The 25,687-nt window shown below is 43.0% G+C and overlaps 4 protein-coding genes and 1 long non-coding RNA gene across 5 annotated transcripts in view; 1 reads left to right on the forward strand and 4 right to left on the reverse strand.

The window, feature by feature from the left end:
* The window catches only part of LOC149092187 (uncharacterized), a 78,119-nt gene that overhangs the window by 50,154 nt on the left and 2,278 nt on the right, over positions 1 to 25,687 (reverse strand). The window lies entirely within an intron of this gene.
* On the reverse strand, positions 13,486 to 14,483 carry LOC108659441 (protein bourbon). The gene has a single exon (XM_018112366.3). The coding sequence runs from the start codon at positions 14,392 to 14,394 to the stop codon at positions 13,915 to 13,917; it is 480 nt and encodes a 159-aa protein (XP_017967855.1). The 5' UTR covers positions 14,395 to 14,483; the 3' UTR covers positions 13,486 to 13,914.
* Positions 14,745 to 16,817, forward strand: Nup58 (nuclear pore complex protein Nup58). Its single transcript, XM_018112333.3, has 2 exons — positions 14,745 to 15,941; positions 15,998 to 16,817. The coding sequence occupies exons 1-2, from the start codon at positions 14,916 to 14,918 to the stop codon at positions 16,730 to 16,732; spliced, it is 1,761 nt and encodes a 586-aa protein (XP_017967822.1). The 5' UTR covers positions 14,745 to 14,915; the 3' UTR covers positions 16,733 to 16,817.
* On the reverse strand, positions 16,972 to 18,512 carry LOC108659438 (developmentally-regulated GTP-binding protein 2). The gene is made up of 4 exons (XM_018112360.3): positions 18,328 to 18,512; positions 17,999 to 18,199; positions 17,266 to 17,930; positions 16,972 to 17,204 (listed from the first exon to the last, which is right to left on the reverse strand). Exons 1-4 carry the CDS (start codon positions 18,389 to 18,391, stop codon positions 17,043 to 17,045), a joined length of 1,092 nt encoding a protein of 363 aa, XP_017967849.1. The 5' UTR covers positions 18,392 to 18,512; the 3' UTR covers positions 16,972 to 17,042.
* On the reverse strand, positions 18,756 to 24,119 carry LOC108659427 (uncharacterized). Its single transcript, XM_018112330.3, has 6 exons — positions 24,001 to 24,119; positions 23,123 to 23,287; positions 21,286 to 21,966; positions 19,950 to 21,221; positions 19,260 to 19,893; positions 18,756 to 19,199 (listed from the first exon to the last, which is right to left on the reverse strand). The coding sequence occupies exons 1-6, from the start codon at positions 24,025 to 24,027 to the stop codon at positions 18,952 to 18,954; spliced, it is 3,027 nt and encodes a 1,008-aa protein (XP_017967819.1). The 5' UTR covers positions 24,028 to 24,119; the 3' UTR covers positions 18,756 to 18,951.

Below are 25,687 nucleotides of genomic sequence, written 5' to 3' on the forward strand. Positions count from 1 at the left end.
TTGTGCCAGGGGCACAGGAATGGGCTGTAGCTGAGACTGGGAAGGGGGCTGAGCATGAGGCAGGAGCTGTGGGAGGAGCAGGAGCAGCCATGTGGTTTTCACATTAATGTAATGAGAAAGAACAAAGCCATTTGTTGGAGCAAGATTAAATAGGTTTGTAAATGTACTAAATTAATGAAATATGATAGCCGCAGCATATGCATAGGCATATCAACTAGACAGGAATGTGTTCAAGGTAAGGGAACTTGCGGCAATGTAATTAAATTCAAGAAATTTCATTAATGCCACGTCTTCTCAAGCATATCCATTTCCCATAAGAGAACTTTGACGGCTCATGAAGCTGATTGCATAACTGTCTGTTACGTTTGATGCATGTAATTGCATTACAAAGGAATGACTTCTGCCTGAATATCTTGTCTATCATGGACTTTATATGCATACATATATGTGCTGCATTTAGCCTCAGCTATTATTGATTATTATGTAATAGATAATATGTACTATATATTATATACTTAAAAGTACTTATCGAAGCTAATGTTGCTTGTCATAAGCCTGATTAATGGGCCTCAGCGCGTGTCCTCCTCAAAGAGTTCATCAATCTCTCATTTCACTTTTCATGTTTGCTTTAATCATGCTTCGCTCATTTGCCTCACTTATCAACCGTTTTTCGTCAGCTTCCCTCGCTTTGCTACGGCGACTAAATTGCATGCATTTTTCATCACGTTAATTGACCGGAAACGTAAATGCAAAACTGGGAAAATTGAAAATGAAAAAAAAAGAGCAATGTAAAAATATAAAATTGATTAGTTTTAGCAGGCGAAGGCTGCGCCAGCTATTTGTAGTGGCTGGATACAAGGACATGGCCGCAGTTCAGCAGCCACAGCAATAAATCTATTTCCATGGCTTACGGCTTGATTGGCATTTGGCAAAAAATATAAATTGTTGGGGGCTTAGCCGAAGGACCGAAGGTCAACATCTATTTGCCAGCACATGAATTCAAATTAAATATGCTTAATTTAATCAGACGCCTGAAAGTGCGCCGTGAAAGTTAATCGTGAAGCTTGGGAGGAATTTCAGATTGCGCATACGTCACGTTGCCGCATGAGCAATTAACGCTGCGCATACAAGAATTCAGCAGAAGTTTCTCGCCCGGATAGTAAGTTTCCCGTGCAAGAAACGCATTCCTGTTCAGTGGCTGCGGGAATTATTTTACCTTAGTTACTTCTGCTGCAATTAAGTTGCGAGCATTTTATAACATTTACAAATTACTATCCAAATGGCTGCACCTGGAACTAAGCTAAAAAGTGCGTCAAACAAGACAGCCAGCATTACACTACACAGCAAGAAATTGAAGACGAGCTGTAAATTGAGATGATGAATTATGGAAATTATATAGATGTATACAAAAATTCTATTTTTTTGAATAGACCCTTAGCAATCATTGAGCATCTTCAATATAAAAGAAAACATTTGCAAATATTTATATCATTGGATATATATGAAATGCAGCTGCATCTATCAAGAGCTAATCAAAGATTTTTTTTTATAAACTTTTCACATATATCGAAATACTTTCCTGAATCAATTTGAATTTTATTCAATTAACATTATTTTCTATTTTTGTTCAATAGTGTAATTGACACCTGACTGGCTGCTTGGCTACCTGGTTGGCTGACTACAGTTGAGCTGAATTTTAGCAAGTGAAACCGAAGACATGCGAGCAATGCGATGAATGTTTGCAACAGCTACCAAATACTTCAGCTCTTTCTCCCTCTCTGTCTATCTCTCTCTCTCTCTCCCGCTCTCCCTCTAAATGCGGGATGCGCGTGTTTTCTGTTGAGTACCACAAATTGCATATAATGGCAATTTGTTGCTTCCCCCATACACACAGAGAGTGGGAGATTGTGTGAGGGAGCGCTGCAAGCTAAAGGGGGGATCGGACAACAACTTGTGTGCGAGAACTGGAGCTAGATAAAAGCCATTTGAAAACTATTACGCCCATGAGATTCATTCAAGTAGTGCGGCATTTATAACTCAAATGCCTAAAAAAAAATATACGAAAAATAGGAACAGCTAAAGCTTAACTGTGAAACGGCAAAAGGATTTGCCAAGAATCAGTGTTGAGCACTGCCAGAAACTGCAACCACAACTAGCCATAGCCTGGCCAGCAATACAAATACATACATACATATATACGTCTACATAGCTGCACGTGCGCCCATAAAAAAAGAAGAAAAACGCCAATGTAGCGTATTTAAGAGACGCCTCTGGGAGTCTCAGTTTGCCCAGTGACTTACACAACACACACACACACACTCGCAAACGTTTCGCATCACTGGCAGGCAGCACAAAATGGCATTCGCAATGCTTCCCTTTTATTAGAATGTGTCCGTGGAGGGGCGTCGAGCGGCGATGCCATTGTCTGATTCGACTCTAGCCACAGACTGTGCTACACATATATAAATATGTATGAATCTATATATACATATATATAAATGTATGTGTATGTATAAATATGTATGTATGTGCTTGTATCTGTATCTTTATTTGTGCCTGTGTCGCTGTGTGTGTAGTTTGTTACACATTTCTTAGCACGTAGTTATCTATACAGCAGAAGCAACAACAAAGCAAACCACTTGAAACAACAATAAAAAGCTTGAGTAACGACAGCAGCAGCAGCAGCAGCCGCAGCAACAACAAAAGTTGCCCGTTCCCATAGCTAGCATAAAACTTGAAACCCTGCGGGATGGGAAGTCATTGCCATTGGATTGCCAAACTATGCTATGCCTACATTTGGCTAGCAACCGCAGAAGTTCGCTAAGGATTCTGGAATACAATAAGGCTTTCTACCATATGGCCATTTACATATATATGCATGTATGTATGCATGTATATGGAGCATACATTCAGGGATGTGTAACAGAATATCGAAGAACGTTTCATTTAAATCATTTCATATATTTCAGTTTACTCAAATAGTCGAGTATTATTTTTGCTTGATTGCAAAATTACAGATTATTAAAAATAAGGAAAAAAATATATAATATAATATAAAATATAATTAATACATACCTTTTATATACATTTATTTATATTCGTAACTTCAACTTACTAATATATATTTAACAACAAATAACATTACAAATAAAATTAAAAAAAAAATGTAAAAGAATATATATAAATTATGATATTATAATCATAGTTACGAAAACTTCTTTATTTAAGATATTTTAATTTTTCTTAATAAATATAATAAATAATATATTATTATTATTATAAATACTATTAGGTATTATAATATTATATATGAAATCCTCTTAGCCTAATCTGAGATCAACTCAACTTTTGTATTATTTCTTGGAATTGCAATTTCCCTAATCCCAATGCAAACACACCTTTACTTCAACTATTTGTTAAGGACTTTAAAAATTCGCAAGAATTTCTGATTTAATTAAAGTCTTAATTGAGTGAGTTTCTCGTTTGTTTGATGTTTTCGCAGTGGCTCCTCAACTGTTTTTGTGGTTTAACAGGAAGCAAAAATTACGAGCTAATTAATTTTCTTATTAAAAGAGTGCAAATAACCCGGGGCTCCTTTCTGCCTTCGCGAGCGTTTGGGCCCAACCCGACTTGCTTTGTTTCGCCCAATCGCTCAAGCATTGTTTTATTTGCACGGCTCGTTATTTATTTATTCATGATTGCTTTAAAATATAATTTTTCTCCGTTTTTTTCTGTTTTTTTAAGGTCGTTTTTGGAACGTATTTGAGAAGCAGCTGCGCTGCTGCGAACTAATGCAAAAATTTATTGTAACTTTTGGCACGGGCGGCAACAGCTGCTGCACATTATGTGCGACTATGTAGACCCTACTGCTCGGAACTGTTTCGCTCAGACCCCAAACCCTCAGTCAAGCCCAAAAGTCAGCCAACTCTCGAGGGGAGTCAGGAAAAAAAATGAGAAGGGTACAAAAACAGAAACACACACACACACACACATTTAGATACACACGTGTATGTGTGTGTGTGTGTGTGTGTCTTTCCAGCTGCTGTTTTATCTGCTGTGCTGCACGCGACGCATTTGCATAGTTCGTGCAACAGCAGCAGTGGCAGCTCAGCTTATGCTGTTTTTTCTACTATATGCATATATATATAGTTACTTATTTTATTTTCTTTTATTAATGTGAAAAATGTAATTTCAGGCACTTCGAGCAAATGCCGTAGCCGTAGCTCCCTAAAAAAAAAATTGGCATGTGGAAAATTGCGGAAAGGCCCTCGTGAGTTTGCCTAGCTGCAAAAATAATTTGCGGCCCCTGGCACAAAAGTTCAATATACTGCATGCAAAAAACGGGAAGCAGACCCCAAGAGCTAAATTATAAAATGTCAACTTTGAGTTTGCTCCAAATAATCAAATTAAATTCAAAAATGTAATTTCATTAAAATCTAAGCTATAATACGAATTGCGATTAAATTATATATATAAAGTTTATATAAAAAACTGTTATTTCTTTGGCAAAATCGAGAAAAATTATATAGAAATTTATGTATATATCTGAAATGAAATACAAATTAAATAACCAATTAAATATGCACTCATTTCTACACAGCTAATTTATATTCTAAAATGTAAATGCAGAATATTGCGAGGGGGAGTAGCTAATTTTGCTTGAAGCTTTTACTTAGGCTGCAATAAATTAACATAATATTCTGTTAATCATATTGAGAGAATCAAAATTTCATTAGATTTGTGAAACTTAACCAAAATTCAATTAAATCTATAAGCAGCTGTAAAGATGGAAATAAAACAGATAGAAATAAGACCTTTTGTAGTATAGTTCGAAGAAAAAGGCTTAAGAATATTAGGCTCACTTTCAATAAAGTTCAAAATTAGTTAAGGTATATCAAATACTAAGTTATCCAGCTTATTTTGTGTGTATCCCATTTCATATTGAATGCGCTCAGCCAAAACATCTTATCACACATTACGGCAAGCACTTTAGTTGACCCTCAAGTCCTGATTTGGACTCCTTCTAAATAGCACAACTACTTATGGGGCTAATCTAAAGGGCTTCAGTTTAAAGCACTTCTTGCTGCCAAGTAAAACTAAACGCTGGCACAGTTCCTTCTACTGTGCCAACTCGATGCTATTTATGAGCTGCGGCTGTATTTGTGTCTGTGTTTCTGTCTGTGTTTGTGTTTGTGTTTGTGTCTCTGTGCTGCAGCTTAAAGAATATACAATTTTCCAAGTGGCAAAGTTTGCTCGTTGTAAGCTCGTAAGCATCCGTTTCAACTCGAAGTTTCAGACTGAAGCAAGCGAGAGAGGGCATAGAGAGAGAGAGAGAGAAGGGGCGGCCGAATAGGTTACACTTGAGTCTCATCTACAAATTTCTGCAGATGGCATATGAGCAAAGTGGAAGAAGTTCGTAGTCACGTGAATGCCATAACATATCGAATTACGCATTACAGTTCGACTAATGGGAATTAGTCGAGTTCTAACGAGCGTGACAAATGCAATTGAAGGCAAGGCCCCAGGCCAACCGTTGGCTGACTTATCTGACGTGCAATAACATCAATTTGTAATCAATATGCAATAAATCAATATGCGCAATAAAAAGCTTTGGCAAATGATGCATTTATAAAATATTTACGCAACTTTCATAAGCCCCCAAACTGTTGCATGCGCATTCAATCAGTAGCAAGACCCAAAAGGACCAAGTGCATAAATGCATAGATCCCGACATAACTTTTATCACAGCTGTGCGCGCCGCCTAAAGGGACAATGTAAACGCCTTTACGACTGTGCTTCCTTAAAGCGAAAACAATTTAGACTGCAGAAGCACTAAAAGCTGACTGCTACGACACTGCAAGAGCAGTGCAGCAGTATTTAATAAAATGCCAAAAGCTAGGGTTGCCAGATTGCTCAAAGGCGAATGATCAACCAATTTAATACTCATTAAATTATTTATAATAATAATATTTGTTTTATCTTTAAAAAATATATTATATTTATGAAAAAATTAAATTAATTAAAAATAAATGTCATAAAAAAAAATATCTATGATACTTATGTAATTTAAATACTATTTTATGATAATTAAATTTAATAATACTTTAGTTTTTCTAGCATATGCCATATTTGTAACTGTTCAATCTACACTAAAATTCCATCAAGAGATGTTTCTGGGAAATGTTTAGTCTCAAACTCTTAGAAAATTTATTGAGCAACAACTCATACAAAATTTGCAGAGATTTTTAATCACCAAATACACACAATATTATTATATGCATCTCGATATAACCATTCAGCAGCCGCCAAGCATTCTTAGCTAAAGCTCAAAGTTCTCGGTATTTGGTGAGTTACCTAAGAGTGTTTTTCTTCAACCACAAATTGTATTCGAGCGCTCTTAACTCTTGCCAAAATGAGCTCCATATGCTGTGCAGCGGCTGCCTGCATTATTATTATTATTACTGTTATTGTGTGGCACAACTGTGCATGTGTGTGTGTCTGTGTGTGTGTGTGTGTGTTCGCTAAGGAAGTGGAAGCGACTGCGGCATAGCCACAGCAGCGGCACTTTTCATAATCTTTTGCATTTTATGGTCTGTGCGGTGGCAAACAGCACAAAAGTCGGCAGCCAAAATTCAAATGAATAGTAAATTGTGGAACGAGAGTGGGCCTGAGTGAGTTGCAGTTGCAAGGGCCATGAGTGGGCGGCCTCGTGGTGGGTGTGGCTGTGCGGCTGTACTGGCTGCGGAAACAGCTGTTTCCGTTACAGCAACTTTTGACCGAAAAACCTCCACTAAAAACGCGTTGCGCGAAATTATTATTACATTTTATGCGAATTCAACGAGTTTGCACTCTTTCTCTATCTCTTTTTTTCTCTCTCTCTCTCTCTCTCTTGTGTGTGTGTTTGTGTTTGTGGAGTAGGTGACTGTGTGCAATTTGCATGATGCCTCGCATGTGGGCGGACGAAGTGGGCATGTCTGCGCCGCTGGCCTCGACTCCTTGGTTAGGTAATTTCCGCTGTGCCGTTTGCTTAATTAAAGCCGCCAACGCGAACAAAAACGCGAATAAATTTTAGACACTAAAGCGCACTTGAGACGAAACGAATTGCCTATACCCTCTAAATATGCAAATGCGAGGAATGGGCATATTAAGGAACTTCGTAACGAGATATTTTGACACACTCAGATCATATAATATAAAAAATATATAAAAGATTTTACCTAGAGTTATAAGTCTTAATAAGTCTTAAGTTAAATATACAAATATTATTTGCGATAAGCAGACTGACATTAATATAAATAAATTATAAATCTAATATAAATCTAGCTAGCATATAAACATTTTTCAAGTAAAGAGAATTTGTAACATTTTTTTACCTAAATAACAGTTGAGCAAATCCGAAGTGCGTATGCAGGGTATTTTATAGCTGTTAAGCAATTTTGTTGATTTATTTATTTGGTACAACATTTTATGAATTATTATGCACTCATTAACATAAAAAACCAGCTTATTTTCTTACGAATACTTTTGACTAAGAACACCAAATAAATACTTAATATTAATACTAAACAAATACCAAGGGCATATCACATTCCTATTCCACTTTGAATACTCGAAGTTTGTAGACATATTTCTTTATATTCATACAGCCTACTGAGTGTATGTTTGTTCATTCTATTTCAATTTTCTCCCATTTATAGGGGAAACATTTCAAGATATGCCTGTCTAGCCCATAGCGCCCACTCCTTGCATTTAATAATATATTTTCGTGTCTGTACCGGAAGCTAATATTCTTGCGATTCGCGCTTGGACTTTAATTAAAAACAAAGTCTGTAGCAACACGACGACGACACATCTACTGCAAAATTAATGAGACAAAAAAAAATAAATTAATAAAGGACAGAAGGGAAAGCATGGAAGAACAAAACAGTCTGGCAACGCCGGACGCCGGACGCCGGACGCTGGGCCGCGGCTAATTTCGTATGCGGCGCACACAAATCTTGTCATTATTAACCCAAAAACCAGCAATGGAACTGGAACTGCAGCTGGAACTGGAATGGGAACTGGAACTGCCTTTTGCTCGTTTGATTTGCTCCATTAATTTTCAGGTCGAGCCGCTGAACCGCTGAGTGGCTCAGCTCTCGCTGCCGCGGCGGCCATTCGGCCGCTCGTTAAACTTCTGCGAGAAGCGCTTTGGCGGCGCGTTGTTTGCTTGTTGATTTGTGTGGCGCTTTTCTGGGTGATTAAGTCATCCATCAGAGACAGCCGGAGCGGGTGCTGGAAGTGGAGACAAAGTTGGAGATGTCGCCAGGCTTTTTTTTATATTTTCCTTTTTTTTGCGCGCGTGTTTTAATGAAGCGCAGCCTTGTGGGCAACCGCATTTACAAAATAATTAGAGATCTGTGCCTGTGCTAATGCCCCAGGGATAAGCCGCCCCTGCCCTGGCCGCCTGCGTGCTCCACTTTGCAATTAGAATAAGTTTTTGGCATAAAAATACTCGCTGTCATCATTAAGCAATTTCGACAGCTATGTGACAGGCGGCGTATACGCAATATGCCCTCAATGATTCGACAGTTTTACGAGTCTCGATATCGGTGCGGGAGTTACACTCGGAGAAATCGGGTATAAGAAGTCCTTCAGGAAGCTGTAGAGCAATAGAAGTTGTAATAATATATTATCGGAATTACTGAGATGACATAGTGTATTTCGAGGTATATTTATCTAACTTAGTGTACTCCCTCCATGTGTAGGCCTACAACAATAAACCAGCAAGGCACTTCGTTGGTATTTTCATAGTTAGTATAATTAATAGCCGTATGCCTGAATGGCAGCAGCCCACCCAATCAGAAGCTGTACATGCTCCAAATGGCCTCTAAGCTTCACTCATTTGGATTAATGAGGAACAACGGACAAGAACACAAAGAAATCTGTTGCCCAGCAACTCGAAGTGGAAAGGGAACGAACTGGGATAGCTGGCAAATTCTCTAATTCGGCTTATTACATGGCCAATGCTAAAGGTGTGGGGGAAATGGAGAAAGAGAGAGTGAGAGAGAGAGGACAGTTGTTAATTTTGGTAAATTGATAAAAATTTGAGACAATTTTCTATAAGATTTATAAATAGATTCTATTTATTTAGTTCAATAACTGAGTAAAGTGCATAAACACTTCCCATTGTTTTCCTTACTTGTTCCAAAGAGGATTGCTTCAAATAAAGATTCACATTACAGAAGCCAGCCTTACGTGAAAAACTTGGCGATTCTCTGAAATTTGAGAAAATTTGTGAACATTGGGAAAATTTGTGCCGAAAGCACAAAGTTTAGAAAGAGAAAGAAAATACATATACAAAAAAAAAAGAGGAAAAAAACATTGCACGAAGAAAAAAAATGTTGCAGAACAAAAGGATTATGATACGTGTGCACTCACACACACACACATAGAGAGAGAGAGAGAGAGAGAGAGAGAGAGACAGGACACAGCACGTAGCTGGCGGCAGTTTGTAACGGATTCTGTCCTTTTGTGTATATGTGTATATATATATACATGTGTGTGTGTGTGTGTGTGTGTGTGTGTGTGTGTGTGTGTGTGTGTGTGTGTGTGTGTGTGTGTGTGTGTGTGTGTGTGTGTGTGTGTGTGTGTGTGTGTGGGCGGGTATTAATTTCTAGCTGCTTGTTGATTTCCTTCCACATTTTTGTTGTCTCAAATGTTTGTTTGTGTGTGTGTGTGTCTATGTGTGTGTGTGTGTATTCATGCTGGTTGTCCTGTTTTCATTATTAATATGCTGCCTGCTTTTGTTTACGACACTTTTGCTATTTTCTTGTTTCTATTTTGTCATCTCTTAGCCAAGTTTTTGCGTTGCGTGACACAAATTATTCTTGTTGACACATAAAAATTGTTAACCCTTCCCGTCTTCCTTTTCCCCCTTACCGGCTTCATAGTGCTCTTGTTGTTCTTGCTGCTGGTAGCATGAAAAATGACAATAGATGATAAAATGTGCCAAGTTTTTGTCTTCTTCTTCTTTCTTTTTGCATGTGTGCGAGACATTGATGTATTTCGGTTCGAATTGAGCTGCAATTTGCTCAAGCTGACAAAAAACACCAACAATAAATGATTTTATGTTAGATGTAGAATATATACTGCAAATATGGTATTTCACTGGCCACGCCCCTGCAGCTAACAAAACTCCGAACGCAGTTCGTAATTTATGCTTTTTAATTGCATTTTAATTGTTTTTGTTTAGCATTTGCCAATAAAGTTTTGTACATTATTTAGGCGCCGCACGTTTTTCCGACGCGTACAACTTTTTCGACTCTTTTTCCCATTTTCCGCCTCTGCCTCATTTGGCTAATAGAGTTTTCAGCGGGCGCTAATGAAGCATAGTTTAGACTTTTTCCAGCTGCAATTAGTCCGGCGGCGCCTTTTGTGCAGCCCCCCGCCCACGCCGAGCCACACCCCCTGCGGCTATTCGCACTAATGGCAAATGTGGCCCTGCAGCAAATGGCAGCAATATATATATGTATATAGTAGATATATACTTCTTTTTTTGGCCAACATGCCAAACTGACCGAATGGCCCAAAAGTCATATATATCCGCACAGGAAAACAGAAAGAAAAACAAATTAACCGACTAAAAAAAAAGGGAGAAATAAAATCAAAATAAAAATAAAAATAAAAAAGTGAAAAAGTTTTCGGCTCGCATGCTGGCAAAACCTGCGGTCACAAAAGAGCTGTAAATTAAAATTTACTCGACATGAAATTGAAGCGGCGTCCCACACAGAGATCCGCTCCGCTCTGCTCCGCCCTGCTCCGATTTCATTCAGTTTCCCTTTGCCCATTTTCGTTTTTTATATGTTTTGGTTGCTTTCTGTGTTGCAGTTGCTTTGGCGTTTCCGGTTGATAGTCGAATGGAGAGGGGGGAGCAGAAGAGAGGCGTGACAGTAGAGTCGAGCGCTGCACAAAATATCGAACTGCATTCCGCATATAGATTCAATAGCTATACAGTGCTATAGAATGAACATATTAGATGATTACAAAATTCGGAAAGAGAAGTCAACGAAATTTAAAACTTGTCTAAGAAACTTTTTAAATAACAAGGATAAACAATAAATATATAATATATATGAATATAGTCTATATAGGTTGTATATAATATCAGCTTAAACAATTATTTTTAATATTATTGATCGTATCATGGCTTGGCATAGGGAAATCCTCATTAAAAAACAAGACTTTTTGTTTTGCAATAATGTTGAACATTTTGGGCTTGCAATTGAAGTCCTACTGCGCACTTAACAGTTGGAAATAGGCCGTTTATAACTAGCCCACACCTATTTGTAGCAGAAGCCAAAGCAAATATGTGGCCCAAATCATTAAGTACCGCAATCGGGTTCGCATAGCTCATTCGAAATTCGAGCTAGTCTGGCAACACTGGCCACGGTTTCTCTCTTGTTTTTTTTTTTGGGGATTGCAGCCGTTGTTTTTCATATGCATTTCGAATGCTCTACGTTTGCAGCTCGTTCATTTCGGAACGGATTTCTTTTCTCTTGTCCCTTTTTGTGTGCTGTGTGGCTGTGTGTATTGCGGCTGTTGCCCAGCGGGCTCGTATTTTACGTGGTTAAAGTTTTACGCCAGTCAGACAGACACACTGACACAGAGGCAAACGGACAGGCAGACAGACGGACAGAAAGAGAGAGAGAGAGGGAGAGAGAGGGAGACAGACAGGCAGGCAAGCAAAGCAGGACGCACAGATTAAGCGCCCAAAAGTATGCAGCTTGTGCGGGGCTTAGTTGGCAACACGAACAAAAAAGTAGAGCAAAAGATAAAAAAAAGAGCGAAATTTGTAAACCAATGCGACTGCATTTTGTTTCAATCAATTATCGCGCGGCGCCTCTTTTTTGTTGTTTTGTTGTTGTTTTTTTTATCTTTCTGCTTAGCCACAAAATTGCTGCTAAAAGGCAATTTCCGCAGCAATTATTCAAAGTCAAAATGGGGAGAAAAAATCTAAATAAATTGTGAAAAATAAAAAAGGAAGAGAACGCAATTAAAAGCAGCCGCTACAGTTGACAGCAAATGCCACGCCCCCCCGCAGCGCATGTTCTTTATCCGCTTCACACACAAACAAATAAATAAAATAAATACACGGAGAGAGAGTAAATATGTTTTAGCTGTTTACCCATTAAAAACGACAATTCGGGGCATATTCGTTCTATGCAGAACAGAGCATGGCGTAACCCTTTAAGTATATATATGTATATATATTGAATATTATAGTATTAGCACATCCCCATCATCTAAATATTAAAGCTGCTGCTCCCATCATAATACAGGGTAGCTGCTAGTCGAGCAATTGCTAGTCGTGCGCTCTGCTATTGCTAATATTTATGTATATCAACTCGAGCTGCATTTTATTTATCACAACGACGAGCAGCTGTCAGCTGCCACGCCCCACGCCCCCAGCAAAGCTGCTCACTGTGGCTTAGATGGATTTATCGCCGAATTCGTAAATAAATAGTAAAAACCATTTTTTATATTTGATATTATACATAATATGTTTTCCTTTAATTTTTTTTTTTTAGCTTTTAGTTATTAAGTGTAAAGCATTGCAAATATTTTGGAAAACTTTTTGCCTAACAAAATATTTGATGAAAAACTGCAACAGTTGAAAGGTGTCAAGCGCATCTGTTTAAATAAATATACTAGACTTTAATCTATTTTCGTTGAATACTTAATTTCTTTTATATTTACTTTGAAATCAATCAGTATTTGAGTTATTTATAATGAAGGTAGAATACAAAGTTCTCAACAAATTTGCATCATATTGGATAAAGTAAGATTATCGCTTAAATGATTATTCAATGATTTACATTTCAGGGATCGTAAACCAATATTACATAATAGTCTATCAATTCAAATACATTGAGTCAACCGTTCAAAATTCTTCTAGGTGCCTGATTTCCCCTGCATTGATTCCGCTTACTATTTTCGATTAACTGCCAGACGGAACTATTCGAGCTTAGCTGAACTTGTTTCACAGTTTGGCAATCCGGCATTTACGTTATGCGGCCCACATTCCGGTCACATTCCGAATCTTATTTGCCATTGGATAAGGGTTTTAGTAAATGAAGTTTGCCGTTGTCAACATGGACGGCATGTTTCGAGTTAATTGAATTGTTGTTTTGTTTTGCGCTATTTGCGGATGCAACAGCTGAAGCGGTGCACACGGTGCGGCTTATTGACCTATTGATTTCCCAGAGGTAACATCATACAGTTTACCATCCTCTGCCTCACTCGGAGTGGAATTTGATTTGTCATTATTTGAGATCATTTAACGTTATCCAAATAGAAATATGGCTACAAAATACTTCAAAAGCTTTCTAGACTAAATATTAATAGAAGTAAGTGTTTTAGGTATATACACACTTTTACAAAATATTGTGTTAAATAATAATCACTTCAGTATATATTACGTTTCATTTCAGACTAAAAATAACATTTATTAAGTTTATAATTTTCGATTTATTAATTCAATATTCATATTTTATATATATTTCAAGTATTATGTTTATATATTATTATTATTCTGACACGATTTCAAGCTCTAGGCTTGAACATGAGTTAATGCGAATGTACATATGTATTTGACACTATAAATACATATATTAAATTTTTGATAATACGCCATGTTCTTGCATGGTCTTTTGGCTATTAATACCGATATACCAAGATATTAATATATGTAGTTTTATATAATGTGCAACGATCTGGCGCTGTCTTAACTAATGCAATAGTTAAATAAATTTCTCTAAATAGTGAAGAAATGTAAATGTTGAGCAACTGCCAGCGCAGTTAAGAGTTAAAAGTATGTATGTATATGTGTATACATAATGGATCTATATGTACTCGATACATAAATGGATTCTTCTAGAAATGGTGCGCATTGATCCGCAGATCATGGCTGCAGCAGGGCTGTTGCTCCTGCTCGTGTTGCTGCCGCTGCTGCTGCTCGCTGACTGAAATCGAAGCTTCCAAAATATACTGGGACGTCGAGCTGTCGTCCTCGCTGGTGGTGGGAGTGTACAGCGGCGTAACTCCCATCTCGGTAACTTGGCCCACGTATTCGTCCTCATCCGTGTCGCTATCGTACAGCACGTCTTGTCCGCCGAGCTCGATCAGCACACGACGCAGATAGCGCAGCTCATCCTGTGCGCGCGATACCTTCTTTTCCAGCGACTTCATTTGAGCCTGCGGTATGAGCTGGCAACCGAGGGCGTCCAGAATTTCCATAAGCGGGTCCGCGGGCAGTGGATCCAAATCCACCAATTTCTCCATTATTTCGAGCAGACGCGGCAATATTCCGATCTCATTTAGATATTTCGTATATTTCTCTTCCAATGCGGCCATTGCTTTACAATAAATTGCAATTAAAGCACGAGTGCGAACTAAAGATCACTTGTTATGTGAAAATAACTGTAAAAGACTAAAAGCGACATAGCGCCCCTAGCGTATTTTTTTTGGTACTAAAGTAAAAAGGTGGCAGCACTCGCTAGTCGCTCGTATAGTGAACAGCTGTTTGCTTTGAGGCTCATGCCTGGCCGAAAAAAAAAAACAAGTGTTTGGCTTAATTATTAATTTATACATATATTTTTATTGATATGTTACCAATGCATGAATTGCCCTAAGCTAACGAATATTATTTTGGAATAATTAACTATCTATGTATTTTAGGCCAAGTATCTAAGGCTTATCGATAACTTTTTTGAGTAACGAGCTGATTGTGATTATGAACTAGTTGAAATTTTGGGACATACGTATTACCTATCGATAAATTATTTAGTGTGGGCTTTGGTTTATTGTGAAATTTCGTTTTGAATCAATAATTAAACTGAGATTCCAACTGTTTTAAATTAATAACGCGTTCAACGATGTCCTTTTCGTTTGGCACACCCACCACGAACACCGGCTTGGGCGGCAGCACTGCAGCACCAGCAGCAGGCGCTTTCAGTTTTGGCGCGCGACCAGCCACAAGCGCCCCGCCGCCAGCCTTCGGCGCTGCTACTGCTACGTCAAGCCTGGCCGGAGCAGCAGGCGCCGTGGTCGGCGCAGCAGCGCCCAGCTTCAATTTCGCACCGACAGCAGCAAGCACGGCGCCAACGCTCGGTTTCGGCTCGCCAGCTTCAGCTGCAGTTGCTCCAATGAGCGGCGGCCTTACCCTGCCAACCTTCGGCAGCGCTACGACTACACCAGCATTTGGCGCAGCAACTGCGACGCCGGCATTTGGCTCGACGACGGCAGCGCCTGCATTTGGTGTAACTGCAGCAGCGCCTGCCTTTGGTGCAACTGCAGCAGCGCCCGCCTTTGGAGCATCAACAAGTACGCCGGCGTTTAGCGGTCTCGGTGCGGCTCCCGCATTTGGAGCTGCGGCCACTGGCTCCACTTTTGGTGCACCCGCGTCTACCGCGCCGGCTTTCGGCAGCACTGCAGGAGCAGCGCCTGCTTTTGGCAGCCTTGGGGGTGGAACATCAACTTTCGGCGCTCCTGCCGCTGCACCTGCATTCGGCACGTCAACCGCTACGGTGGCGCCCACCTTCAATTTCTCCAACCCCTTGACGACCGCGCCTACCACTGCGCCGCCTGCTTTCGGGACTACAGGAGCGGGAACTCTCGGATCAGGTACTGGCACGTTTTCATTTAACAAGCCGCTAGCAACAACCGCAGCCAGTCTCAACTTCAACACGACCACAACGACGTCCACAGCGCAGCCGTTCAATTCGAGTATGCGGCTGGGTGGTCCGTTTGCGCCCGCGGCGACGGGAGGAATCTTCGGTAAGCCGTTAACGACAGGCCAACAGCCGGCCGCAGCTGCGGCTCCCACGTTTGTGGGCCTTGGCGGCATCGATGTGAGCGCCACTCAACCCAAGATGGGCGACAACAAGCAAGACGGGATCAAGGTAAGTGCCGGCACTAGCATCAGAAAGCGTCATCATTGACTGTCCTTTAATTGCAGATCAAGGAGACCCAAGTGCCGGACGAGATAGTGAAGACAGTGGATGCCCTTAAGAGTTACATCAAGCAGCAAAAGACAATATCGTCGGAAATTGGACGCACGTCGACCTCTAAGCTCACCAACGTGAGTCACGAGATAACGAATCTGCGCTGGGTCCTGCAAAACGTGGCCAATTCGGTGGATGCTAACAATCGGCACATCAAGCAGCTGCGCAGCGAAACGGCCAAGGCCATTCAATCCCTGGAGATGGCGCAGCGGACACAGGACACGCCTGCCGCTCTGCAGTTCGAGAACGGAGCACCTTTTCAATACTTCCAATGCCTGGTGGCCAAGTACGAGGAGGATCTGATTGCCTTTCGGCAGCAGATCCTGCAAACGGAAAATCACATGCAAGCGCTAGCCAATCCACAAAGCATATCGCCCGCGGATTTGAAGCGAGGCTTCCGCCAGCTGAATGAAGCCTTCATCTCGCTGGCTGGTCGCCTGCATGAGATCCACCAACGAGTCGAGGAGCAAAAGGAGCAGTACTTGAATCTACGGCGCTATCGCCTGCGAGATACCACCAATGTATTTGCCGCCTTGGAGAAGCCATCCGTGCACACCGAAGTAGAGCCACAGCGAATCAGCAGCGGCCCGACGCCCTTCACCAACATCTCGGCGATGAGCACGCTGAACAAGAGCTACGCAGCTAACGCAGCGGCAACGGCCAACAATGCATCCGCATCCAAATGCTGAATATATTATGATTTTCAATTTTTGATTTTAGTTGTTTCGTTCGATCAGTCAATACAATTATTATAGGACGATCATGCAATTTAAAGTATTCGGCTTTATTCCTGGACAGGTTATATCCCGAGAAACCATCGGCCTCTTCTATGAAGTGAGCTGACTTTCTCTCAATAAGTCGGCACAAACAGTTTTATATTTTTGAAGAAAGACAATGCTACAACAGATGGACAATCTGCACAATTGGGTTGTTTTAGGTAGAATATAATATATATTTCAGCTCCTGTAATGCCAAGGCTAAGCGCTCAACAAATGCGATTTACTTCTTGACCACCTGTATGACATCTTCGTCAGCCATGACATGGGCTATGCCCACGCGCTGTGGCGAGTATTTGGTGGAAGTGCCCCAGACTAGTGCATACTTGAATTGTGCGGCCAGCGTCCGGTGGATGGCATGGCACACGTGCTCCACAGTGACGCCCTGTGAGAGAGCGTGCAAGATTAGGAGGGAATCCATTACATTATGTTGTCAAGTTACTTGCCTTTCGCAGAATCAAGCCATCGTCAAAGTCTGGCGGGGCACCGGGCTTTTTGGTGTATACCCGGATCAGCTGCAGTGCCTCCCAGAGCGCCTCCAGCATGTAGTCCAGATTGAGCTTCATGTTACAGCTGACCACAATGGAGTTGGGCTGTCGAGCCAGCCGATCCACCTCCTCTATGGAGATCTGATCAATCTTATTATACACATACAGGCAAGGCAGATATACGCGATTGGCCGTGACCACATCAATGAACTCATCCTCTGTGCAATCCTCACGGAAGAGAACCTCTGCATTAAAGATCTTGAACGAGTGCAGAATCATTTGCACCATTTTTTCGCTGCAGCGCGTCAGGGCGCAGGTAGAATTAAAACTCAGACCGCCGCCCTTTTTTTGTTTGAAGTATATGTTAGGTTTTCGCTTGTTCAGGCGTATGCCCACGGACTCCAGCTCCCGCTCTAGCAGTTCGCGATGCACATTCGGCTTGGTGGCATCCAACATCATGAGCACCAAGTCTGCTGTGCGTGCCACGGCAATCACCTGACGACCACGACCTTTGCCCTGGGCAGCGCCTTCAATGATACCCGGCAGATCGAGCAACTGTATATTGGCACCCTGGTACTCAATTACGCCGGGAATGCACGTCAGCGTGGTGAACTCATAGTTGGCTGTGGGCAGTAAGAAGCAATCATTATATATAAAGGGTCTGCCTTCTGCCTGACCACGCCCCACTCACCCGCCTCCGATTCGGTTTTGGTCAGTGTGGACAACATGGTGGATTTGCCCACACTGGGGAATCCAATAAGCGCGACACGCGCATCACCGCTCTTCAGCACGTCAAATCCTTCACCCTTTTCGCCCTTTTTGGCCGGCTCTAGGAGCTGCGAGCGATACTTGGCTAACTTAGCCTTGAGCAGGCCCAAATGGTATTCGGTTGCTGCAAGATTCAAGAAATGCCAAATGAATTTTAACCCTAAATTCCGATAGCTGGCAACGCCACTGCCAGCAATGCGAATTCCGACTCCGCGTTGTCTGCGCCGGTTTCTCATATTTGCACATACATACCTTTGTTCTTTTGGGTGCGCGCGATTTCGCGCTCGATCTCTGCAATCTTTTCTAGAATGCCCATGCTGGTGTTTGTATATGTCTGGGGCGCAGCATTAAGTTAACAATAATATTTAGGCAGCTGCAACGCTCTTGTTGTTGTCTAAAGTTTGACTTTTTAGTGCTGAGCCAGCCACGGACAGACGTATCGATAATCGGCGCTATCGATACTTTGTATGAAAATTGACTATTTACATTTTATTTATGAAGTATAAGTAATCATAAATTAATGATTTTTATTAGGCAGATTTGTATATATAAAACTTCTGTTTGCTCGACTGCAGCATATATACCGATATCCTGTTGCAACTATCTTCACATTGATTAGTTTGCTTTAGAGTTGTCACCCTCTCTCAACACCATTTTGAGCTGTAGAGCATTGGCGGGCATTTCATAAGTTTAAATATTTAATTGTATTTTAAAAAATCCGAAAATATACACAATGACACACAAATACTGTTACAATAACACGAAACAGCCACACAGACACAAACGACAATCGATTAATTACAATTATTGTAGATTAAAGAGAGAGAGAGAGACAGTTAGAGGGAGAAGAGATTTTAGTAGGATAGACTTCGATTTTTAGTTGGCATAATAGCCATTGCCATCGTTGCCCATGAACTCAGTCCAGCGCTGTGCATCAATCGGATTCAGCTCGGAGCACACCTCACCCGGCTGCAGTGTGTGACAGGTGCAAGTTATGCCAATTCTTGTAATTATCAACTGTGCCTCGTACTTCGGCAAGTCGGGCTCCGTGTCCACGAGCCGCTCGCTCAGGCACTGTTTAAGGAATTGCTTACGCAGCACGCGCAAGTTATCGGCGGTATAGCCTGCAGAGATAATAAATAAGTATGTGAATTATTTTCAAAAGTATTAGTAAATCAACCCACTTTTATAGGCGCTTATTTTCTCCTCGACGCAGCTGAGATCCTGCGGCGAGAACAACGGTGGATACGCCTCCGACTCGCGTATGTTGAGCACGAAGGCAAAGTCGAGCGCGGAGCTCACATTGGACAGCGCCTTGAGCAGCATGCCCGTTGACGAGATGGAAGCCAAATACCAGTCCTCTGTCTGTGCGGTCTCAGTCGTCGCTGTCCCATCCTCGCCAGCTGTAGAGGAAGCACTGCTGCTGCTGCTGCTGCTGGCCGCAGCTGAATCATCGCGTCGCTGTCGCTTGCGCCGGCGATACTGCGACTGTGTGCTGGAGGCGGTTACAGCTGCCGCAGCAGCTGCTGCATCTGCTGCCTGCTCTTGGGCCTCATTGTCCAGCTCCAGATCCCACAGGCTAAGCGGTGACTGCGCCGCCATCGGCGGAGTAGTGGTGATAGTGGTGCTGGTCCCTTCCAGCTTGCCACTGCGCACATCCCGATTGTTGCCACTTGGATATTTGCTGCGCAAGTGGATGGGCCGCTCGTTTTGCTCTGGCATCTGGGGCACCTCATCGTTGTAGACTAGCTCGTACTCCTCTGGAACGCGCATGGCATTGGGATTCTCTGCAGGAAGCGGCAATGGCTCGTAATCCTTCTGCAAGAGAAGCTGCTGTAAATAATTTCTGGCGCAAATCTATTGAAATTACTCACAAATTCCTTATAGGGCTCCTTGATGTAACCGCCGCCAAAGCCGGGCAGCTCGTTGTCCGGCAGAAGCTCCGGCAGCGGATGCTTGCGGTGCTTAGTGTACTTGACCGCCCCCGCACCAGACTGTGCCTGCGACTGCAGCTCCTCCGCTGCATCAGCTGCGGCCGCCTGCCTGAGCAACTGTTCCCTATTGGCCAGCAGCTTCTTGAGCAGCTTGGGATGCTTCAGCGGCGACTGTTTGCCCGTCGGCGACGGCCTCTGTGTGCGATTCAGCTGCACCTCCAGATCATCTGTGCTGAACAGCACCGCACCCGGCGGCTCAATGTGCCGCGCGATCGCATAGAGCTTGAGCACCGTCGATTCGTTGTAGCGCAGCCGGCAGGTGTCCGCCCGTGCCTGCAAGATGATGTCGCTGTCCGGCACAAACTCGTAGGCATCCCGGGCATTGGGTCTGTTGCGGCACTGCAGCTGCCAGTGCAGGAAGAAGTCGCCGCCAAAGCTCTGCGAAATGGACACGCCGCCCAGCAGGCTACTGGCGCCGCCCGCGTCCGTCATCATGGCATCGAGCAGCGGCTGCCCAGTGCGTCCGTCCAGAATCGTCGTCTGCGAGTAGTAGTAGACGGGAAAGCCCGGGCCCGTATTGTATTTGACCATGAAGTCGGTGACATTGTCCCGATCAAAGTGGCCCGGCACAATGGCGCTGACGCACTCGCTGGCCGGGAACGTATAGTTCCAGAGTTGGGTATAGTTTCTGCCGTCGAAAGCGAAGACGCTGCTGTTGAAGGCGGCGACGACCACGTCGGTGATGCCATCGCCATTGAGATCGGTCAGCACGGCGGGCACCATCAAGCCTGACTTGGACTGCTGATACAGCGGAGTGAAGTGCTTCTCGCTCGTGTGCGCCATCAGTGTGAGCAGCCGGAGGCTATAGATGCCACCCGCCGTGTTCTGCCCGCCGGTCAGCATGAGCAGCAGCTCGGTGCCGTCGGCGCGGGTCAGCAGCTGGATGGGCACGAACATCTCCTCGCGGTGCGGCGTGGGTATGCTGCGCAGCACCTTGCCCGTCTTGCCCGAGATGAGCTTGATGTGGCCCGCCTTGGACTCCTCGCGCTCCTCGAGATGCGCAGCTATCAGCTCCGGCACTTCGTCGCCGTCCAGGTCGCGCAGCACGTTGATCGTGTAGAGGTCCATTACAATGGGCGAGTTGGTCTCCACCTCCAGTTCGTGGAAGTTCCAGATGACCTGGCCAGTGCGTCCATTGATGGCAAAGATCATCTGCAAGGGAACATAAATGGTTAAAGGGAGGTGTCGTCCAGACTTAATGGAAGCTGCTACTCACGCCCAATCTGCCCGCCGCTAGGCAGTCGACGCCGCCATCCCGATCTATGTCCGCGTTGCAGTGCAGCGAGAAGACGTTCGCCACGCTCCACGTTTGCCACAGCGTGGACCCGTCGCGCCCGTTGAGCGCCACGACTCCGCCCTCGCAGGGCACATCGTCGCCCTGCTGGGCGGACTTGCAGCGCGGCAGCGGAATGCCCTCGTAATGTATATTGTCATCCACGCCATAGCCGAAGATGACATCCTTGATGCCGTCGCCATTCAGATCGGCCGCCCGCAACGGACTCTCGCTGTTCATCCGGGCCAAGCTGCGCGTCCACAAGCGCTGCACGCTGATCTGAGTGCAGGGCACGAATTCTGGGCCCAGGCTGCTGCCATAGCTGATCCTGCCGCCGCTGCCGTCACCATTAATGGAGAGCATTGCCACCTGGGCATCGTCGCGCCACCAGTGATGGATGCGCTGCATCGGCTGCGGGAACAGCGTCAGCATCAGCGCCCCCAGGCTGAGCAGCGCGCAGAGCACGGTCAGCGCGGCCAAGGCGTAGCAGAAGGGCTCACAGCAGCGGCAGCAGCGCCGCCTCTTGTGCTGCTTCATAATGGGCGTCGAGCTGCTGATCGAGCCGGAGCTGTGCTTGCGACGCGGCGCCATCAACGGACGCTTCAATCCCTGCTCTTCGCTGCGCTGCAATTGAAGGAGCGATTAAAGAGAATTCGATTCAAGATTTAAGCTAAAATCGAGACAGTATGAAATGAAACGGAATTGCTTACAAACTTGAGCGAAATGAGGGCGGATTCGCATTGACTAGAGCAGACAGCGAATTCGACCAAGGCGAAGGGCGAATATTATCTCTAGGCTAATTGCTAGAGTGCTTACAAATTAAGTAAATAGTTGTGTTGAGTACCGTCTAGTAAACAAGTTTGTGTTGAATTCGCCCTAAATGATGTATGAATATTACGTACAAGGTAGTAGAAATGCTAGCTTGTCTAATATACTTTTATTTATTAGAGCAAACTTATTTCGCAGCGAAAGATCTTCTATAGCTTTATTTGGAATTGCCGAATCGTTTATGATTTTACTGGGATAACTGAAAGTAGAACCCGCTTTTTAAAACGTCCCACTGTCGACATATAAACTGTCAAATAATGTACTCAGCCTACTTCATTTGAAGATGATGATGATGCTTGCCATGGCTTGTTATGCTCTGTTCGAATCGATAATAGTGCAATTACAATTAGCCTACAAAATAAGTACTTGCGCAATCTGCAAGGCAGCTGCATCCCCGCGGAGATGCAGAGATGGGGTTGTATACATACTATACAAATATTAATTGGGTAGATGCAATCAGACAGTCTTTATGGCACCGGTTCCACTTAACAATTTCGATCGCATTTCGCTTTTTTAAAAATCCGATTAATATATATAAAAATAAAAATATAAATAAAAAATACTCTAAAAGAAACATATTGCAAATTGCAATCGACATAATAATGAGATTTTTTCAGTTAGGCCAAATTAGTATATTTTCTCATTTTTTTTTTTTTTTTTTTTTTTTTTGGCTAAGTCAACCTAAAATAGAACTTGGCGAGCTGCCAAAACGAATCTAAACTTAATATAAAAAACAAACAGGGAATGCAAGTGAAAGGCCTCCAAATGCTTTCGCATATGCCTAAAAGTAGAAAAAAAATCTGTGGGACGCCCTTAAAGCGAGAGTGAAAAGAAAGCGAAAGCGCATTTAGGAACGCGAACTTGAGCACAGCGAGCAGCATCAAATTTTCTTGCTGATTTATTACATCGACAAAAAAAAAAAGAAGCGAGATGAGCTCAGTTGGTGACTCACCTTGGCGGATCTGGCGTCCTTGATGAACACCTCATCGTCCACGTCGTCGCTGATGTCCTCATCAATCGAGGAGTCCCGTATGGCGATGCGCTTGGAGGGCACATATGGTCGCAGTTTAATCATGTTGGGCCACGCTTCCGTATTGCCAGCGCGCAGCTCCTTTGCCTGCCAGCCAAGGGTTTAGGTATTTTGTTAGCAATTATTATTAAATTTCACTGCAGTTTTTTGTTTAATGCATTTTCTGTGCGTGTTTGTGCGTTCGTGTGTGCGCTTCTTCTTCTTTTTTTTTGTATTCTATTTCGAGGGGCAGCACGAAATGCAGTGCGCAGTGATGCGCGTCTTCTGGCCGTGTAAAAATCAATAGCGACGTCACAGCGAGGCGCTCAGCTGCTCGGAGCCGGCGCATGCGCCGCACGGCCGAACCACCCCCTGGCACCGCAACCACTAGCCGAGCATGCAACAACCAACTAACCACCGAGCGGCGGGGCACACGTGCTGCCACAGAGTCGGCTACAGGTTTGTTTATCAACATTGGCGACAATGACGCACTGGGTAGCTCTCCACCTGGGCAACTGTTGCTTTCAACCCCTAAGGGCGGCACCCCCCGCTCGCCCAGCCCCGCACGGAACTCCCTTATTAACCATTTCGAAGCCGGTTCAATGTCCTCGTCTCATGAATGGAACTCGCCTTGGGGAGTTGGGGTTGCTGGATGTTGTTCAAGCTGGCTGCAACTTTCCATTCAATGGACTTCCGCATGTGGTGTGGCCCAATGTGGGTCACATACACACAAACACGTACGCACAGAGACAAGTCTTATTAATTTTTGAATAGTTGGACAAATTGTTGCAAACCGGAAGCCGGTAAAATAAAAAGCTCACCTGAAATAGAGTGGATAGCAGCATCATTTCTTGATATAGGCTCTTGATAATTAGGATATTTGTTTATATTCGTTTAGATTATTGAATTTATTTGAGTCACTTTTCATGGCTAAACATCGAAGTGGGTATTAGGTGAGCAAAAAATGCCAGAGAACTCTGATGAATGAGTAGCTCAGATCTTAAACTGACGGATAGACGACTGATTTGAATGGAAAGAGTACTCAAAACATCTCTAGAAAAAGTTTTAAGATTTATTTGAGGAGTGCTGCAAAAATTACAACTTTCTCTGATTTGTCAAAGAACGCGAAACATTTATAAATTCCCTCAGAGAACAAATCGTGTCCTCATAAAAATTGTTAGCCCTTTGGCTAGGAAAGATTCCGTTGACTCCTTTGACTCCTGAGTAAAGTGTGAATATTTGATGCCTTCATAGAAATCAGAGAAATAATACTCGCTCTTTCACACTTTTAGCGACCTTCGCTATCCTTTTAGCCTTCGCAAAGACACAACTCACAGGCGCGAATATAAAATGAATTTTACAAATTCCAAATAGAAAAGTCTCCCCACAAGTCTAATAAAAACTATGCAAGCTAAGAAAAAAATACATTGCGAAGGAATCTTTACCCGCGTCTCTCCTCGCACCACCGCCTGCTGCCATCAGCAGAAAGTTAAGAGCACCACTTTAGGCGGCTACCAGAGACCCAATGAGTGCAGCGGGTGGTGCGGGGCAATTTTGGGCTCGGTTGAAAAGCAAACGCCGCATCTAGCCACAGCTTGTGGCAAGTACTCAGGTCCAGGTCCAAAAGCAGCGTCACGCTCGACTGCATTCGAATAAACTATAGAAAACTCAGCAGCTTTTTATAACACAACCGAGCGTGGGCAGGGGAAAAATAGGGGGCGTGGTAGGGCGCTAAGAGAGGAAACCTTAGTTAGAACCACGGCGAGCAACTTAAGTGTGTGTTATTATCGCATCAGAGATAATTTAATAACGATGCTGATGACGAGTTGTTGTTGCTGTTGCTGTTGTTGTTGTTGTTGTTGTCGGAAGGCCAAAGGATGTGTTGCTAAAGTGTCTACGGCAAAGGCGTTGAGTGCTGCTGCTGCAATGAGCGTGGCAAAAGGCCGCACGCCTTAGCATAGGCATCTTATGGATATATGTATGTATGTATGTATGTGTGTGTGTGTGCGTAATATGCTTCAAGGTTAGCTATGGATACATAGACGCCCCCTCTCACAGGTGGCACGCGGTCTTGTCTTTCAATTATATATGTATGTGTGTGAAGTAGCTCGTCCTAGACGGCTCATCAGATTCCGTCTAACACTTCGGCCACTTAATTTAATTACTGGTTTTTTAATGAAAAACTAATTCACTTGCGGTTTTATTTGAAACGTATTTCTGTGCAGTTTTTCAGATGATTTGCATACACGAATTATAAGGGCTTGCGTTCAGCTTTGACTAGGTCTCATCATAGATGAGTTGGCCTTCGTCAAAGCTAAAAGTTTCTTTGATTAACATTTCATCTAGCTCTGCCTTAGTTTCTTTTTATTCTGTTTATTTAACTTTTTTCTAATCTATTATTTTCATTAAAGTATTTTATTTATCTTTATATATAATAGGTTGCCTTTTAATTATATTGACTCTTTCATTTCCACTCCATTGTCTTCATTTTTAATTGTTTTTGTTTAT

This window comes from Drosophila navojoa, chromosome 2, assembly GCF_054131105.1.
Source record: "Drosophila navojoa isolate 15081-1374.11 chromosome 2, UAZ_NAV_1.0, whole genome shotgun sequence".
Lineage (NCBI taxonomy): Eukaryota > Metazoa > Arthropoda > Insecta > Diptera > Drosophilidae > Drosophila > Drosophila navojoa.

Excerpts from the sequence above, each read along its gene's own strand:
- Nup58 (XM_018112333.3), top strand. The coding sequence starts at position 14,916 with ATGTCCTTTTCGTTTGGCACACCCACCACGAACACCGGCTTGGGCGGC. Across the intron at positions 15,942-15,997 it reads ACAAGCAAGACGGGATCAAG|ATCAAGGAGACCCAAGTGCC; the intron begins GTAAGTGCCGGC and ends CTTTAATTGCAG.
- LOC108659438 (XM_018112360.3), bottom strand. The coding sequence starts at position 18,391 with ATGGGCATTCTAGAAAAGATTGCAGAGATCGAGCGCGAAATCGCGCGC. Across the intron at positions 18,200-18,327 it reads GCGCACCCAAAAGAACAAAG|CAACCGAATACCATTTGGGC; the intron begins GTATGTATGTGC and ends TGAATCTTGCAG. Across the intron at positions 17,931-17,998 it reads CAAAACCGAATCGGAGGCGG|CCAACTATGAGTTCACCACG; the intron begins GTGAGTGGGGCG and ends TACTGCCCACAG.
- LOC108659441 (XM_018112366.3), bottom strand. The coding sequence starts at position 14,394 with ATGGCCGCATTGGAAGAGAAATATACGAAATATCTAAATGAGATCGGA.
- LOC108659427 (XM_018112330.3), bottom strand. The coding sequence starts at position 24,027 with ATGATGCTGCTATCCACTCTATTTCAG. Across the intron at positions 19,894-19,949 it reads AGGAGCCCTATAAGGAATTT|AAGGATTACGAGCCATTGCC; the intron begins GTGAGTAATTTC and ends CTTCTCTTGCAG. Across the intron at positions 19,200-19,259 it reads GAAAATAAGCGCCTATAAAA|GCTATACCGCCGATAACTTG; the intron begins GTGGGTTGATTT and ends TTATCTCTGCAG.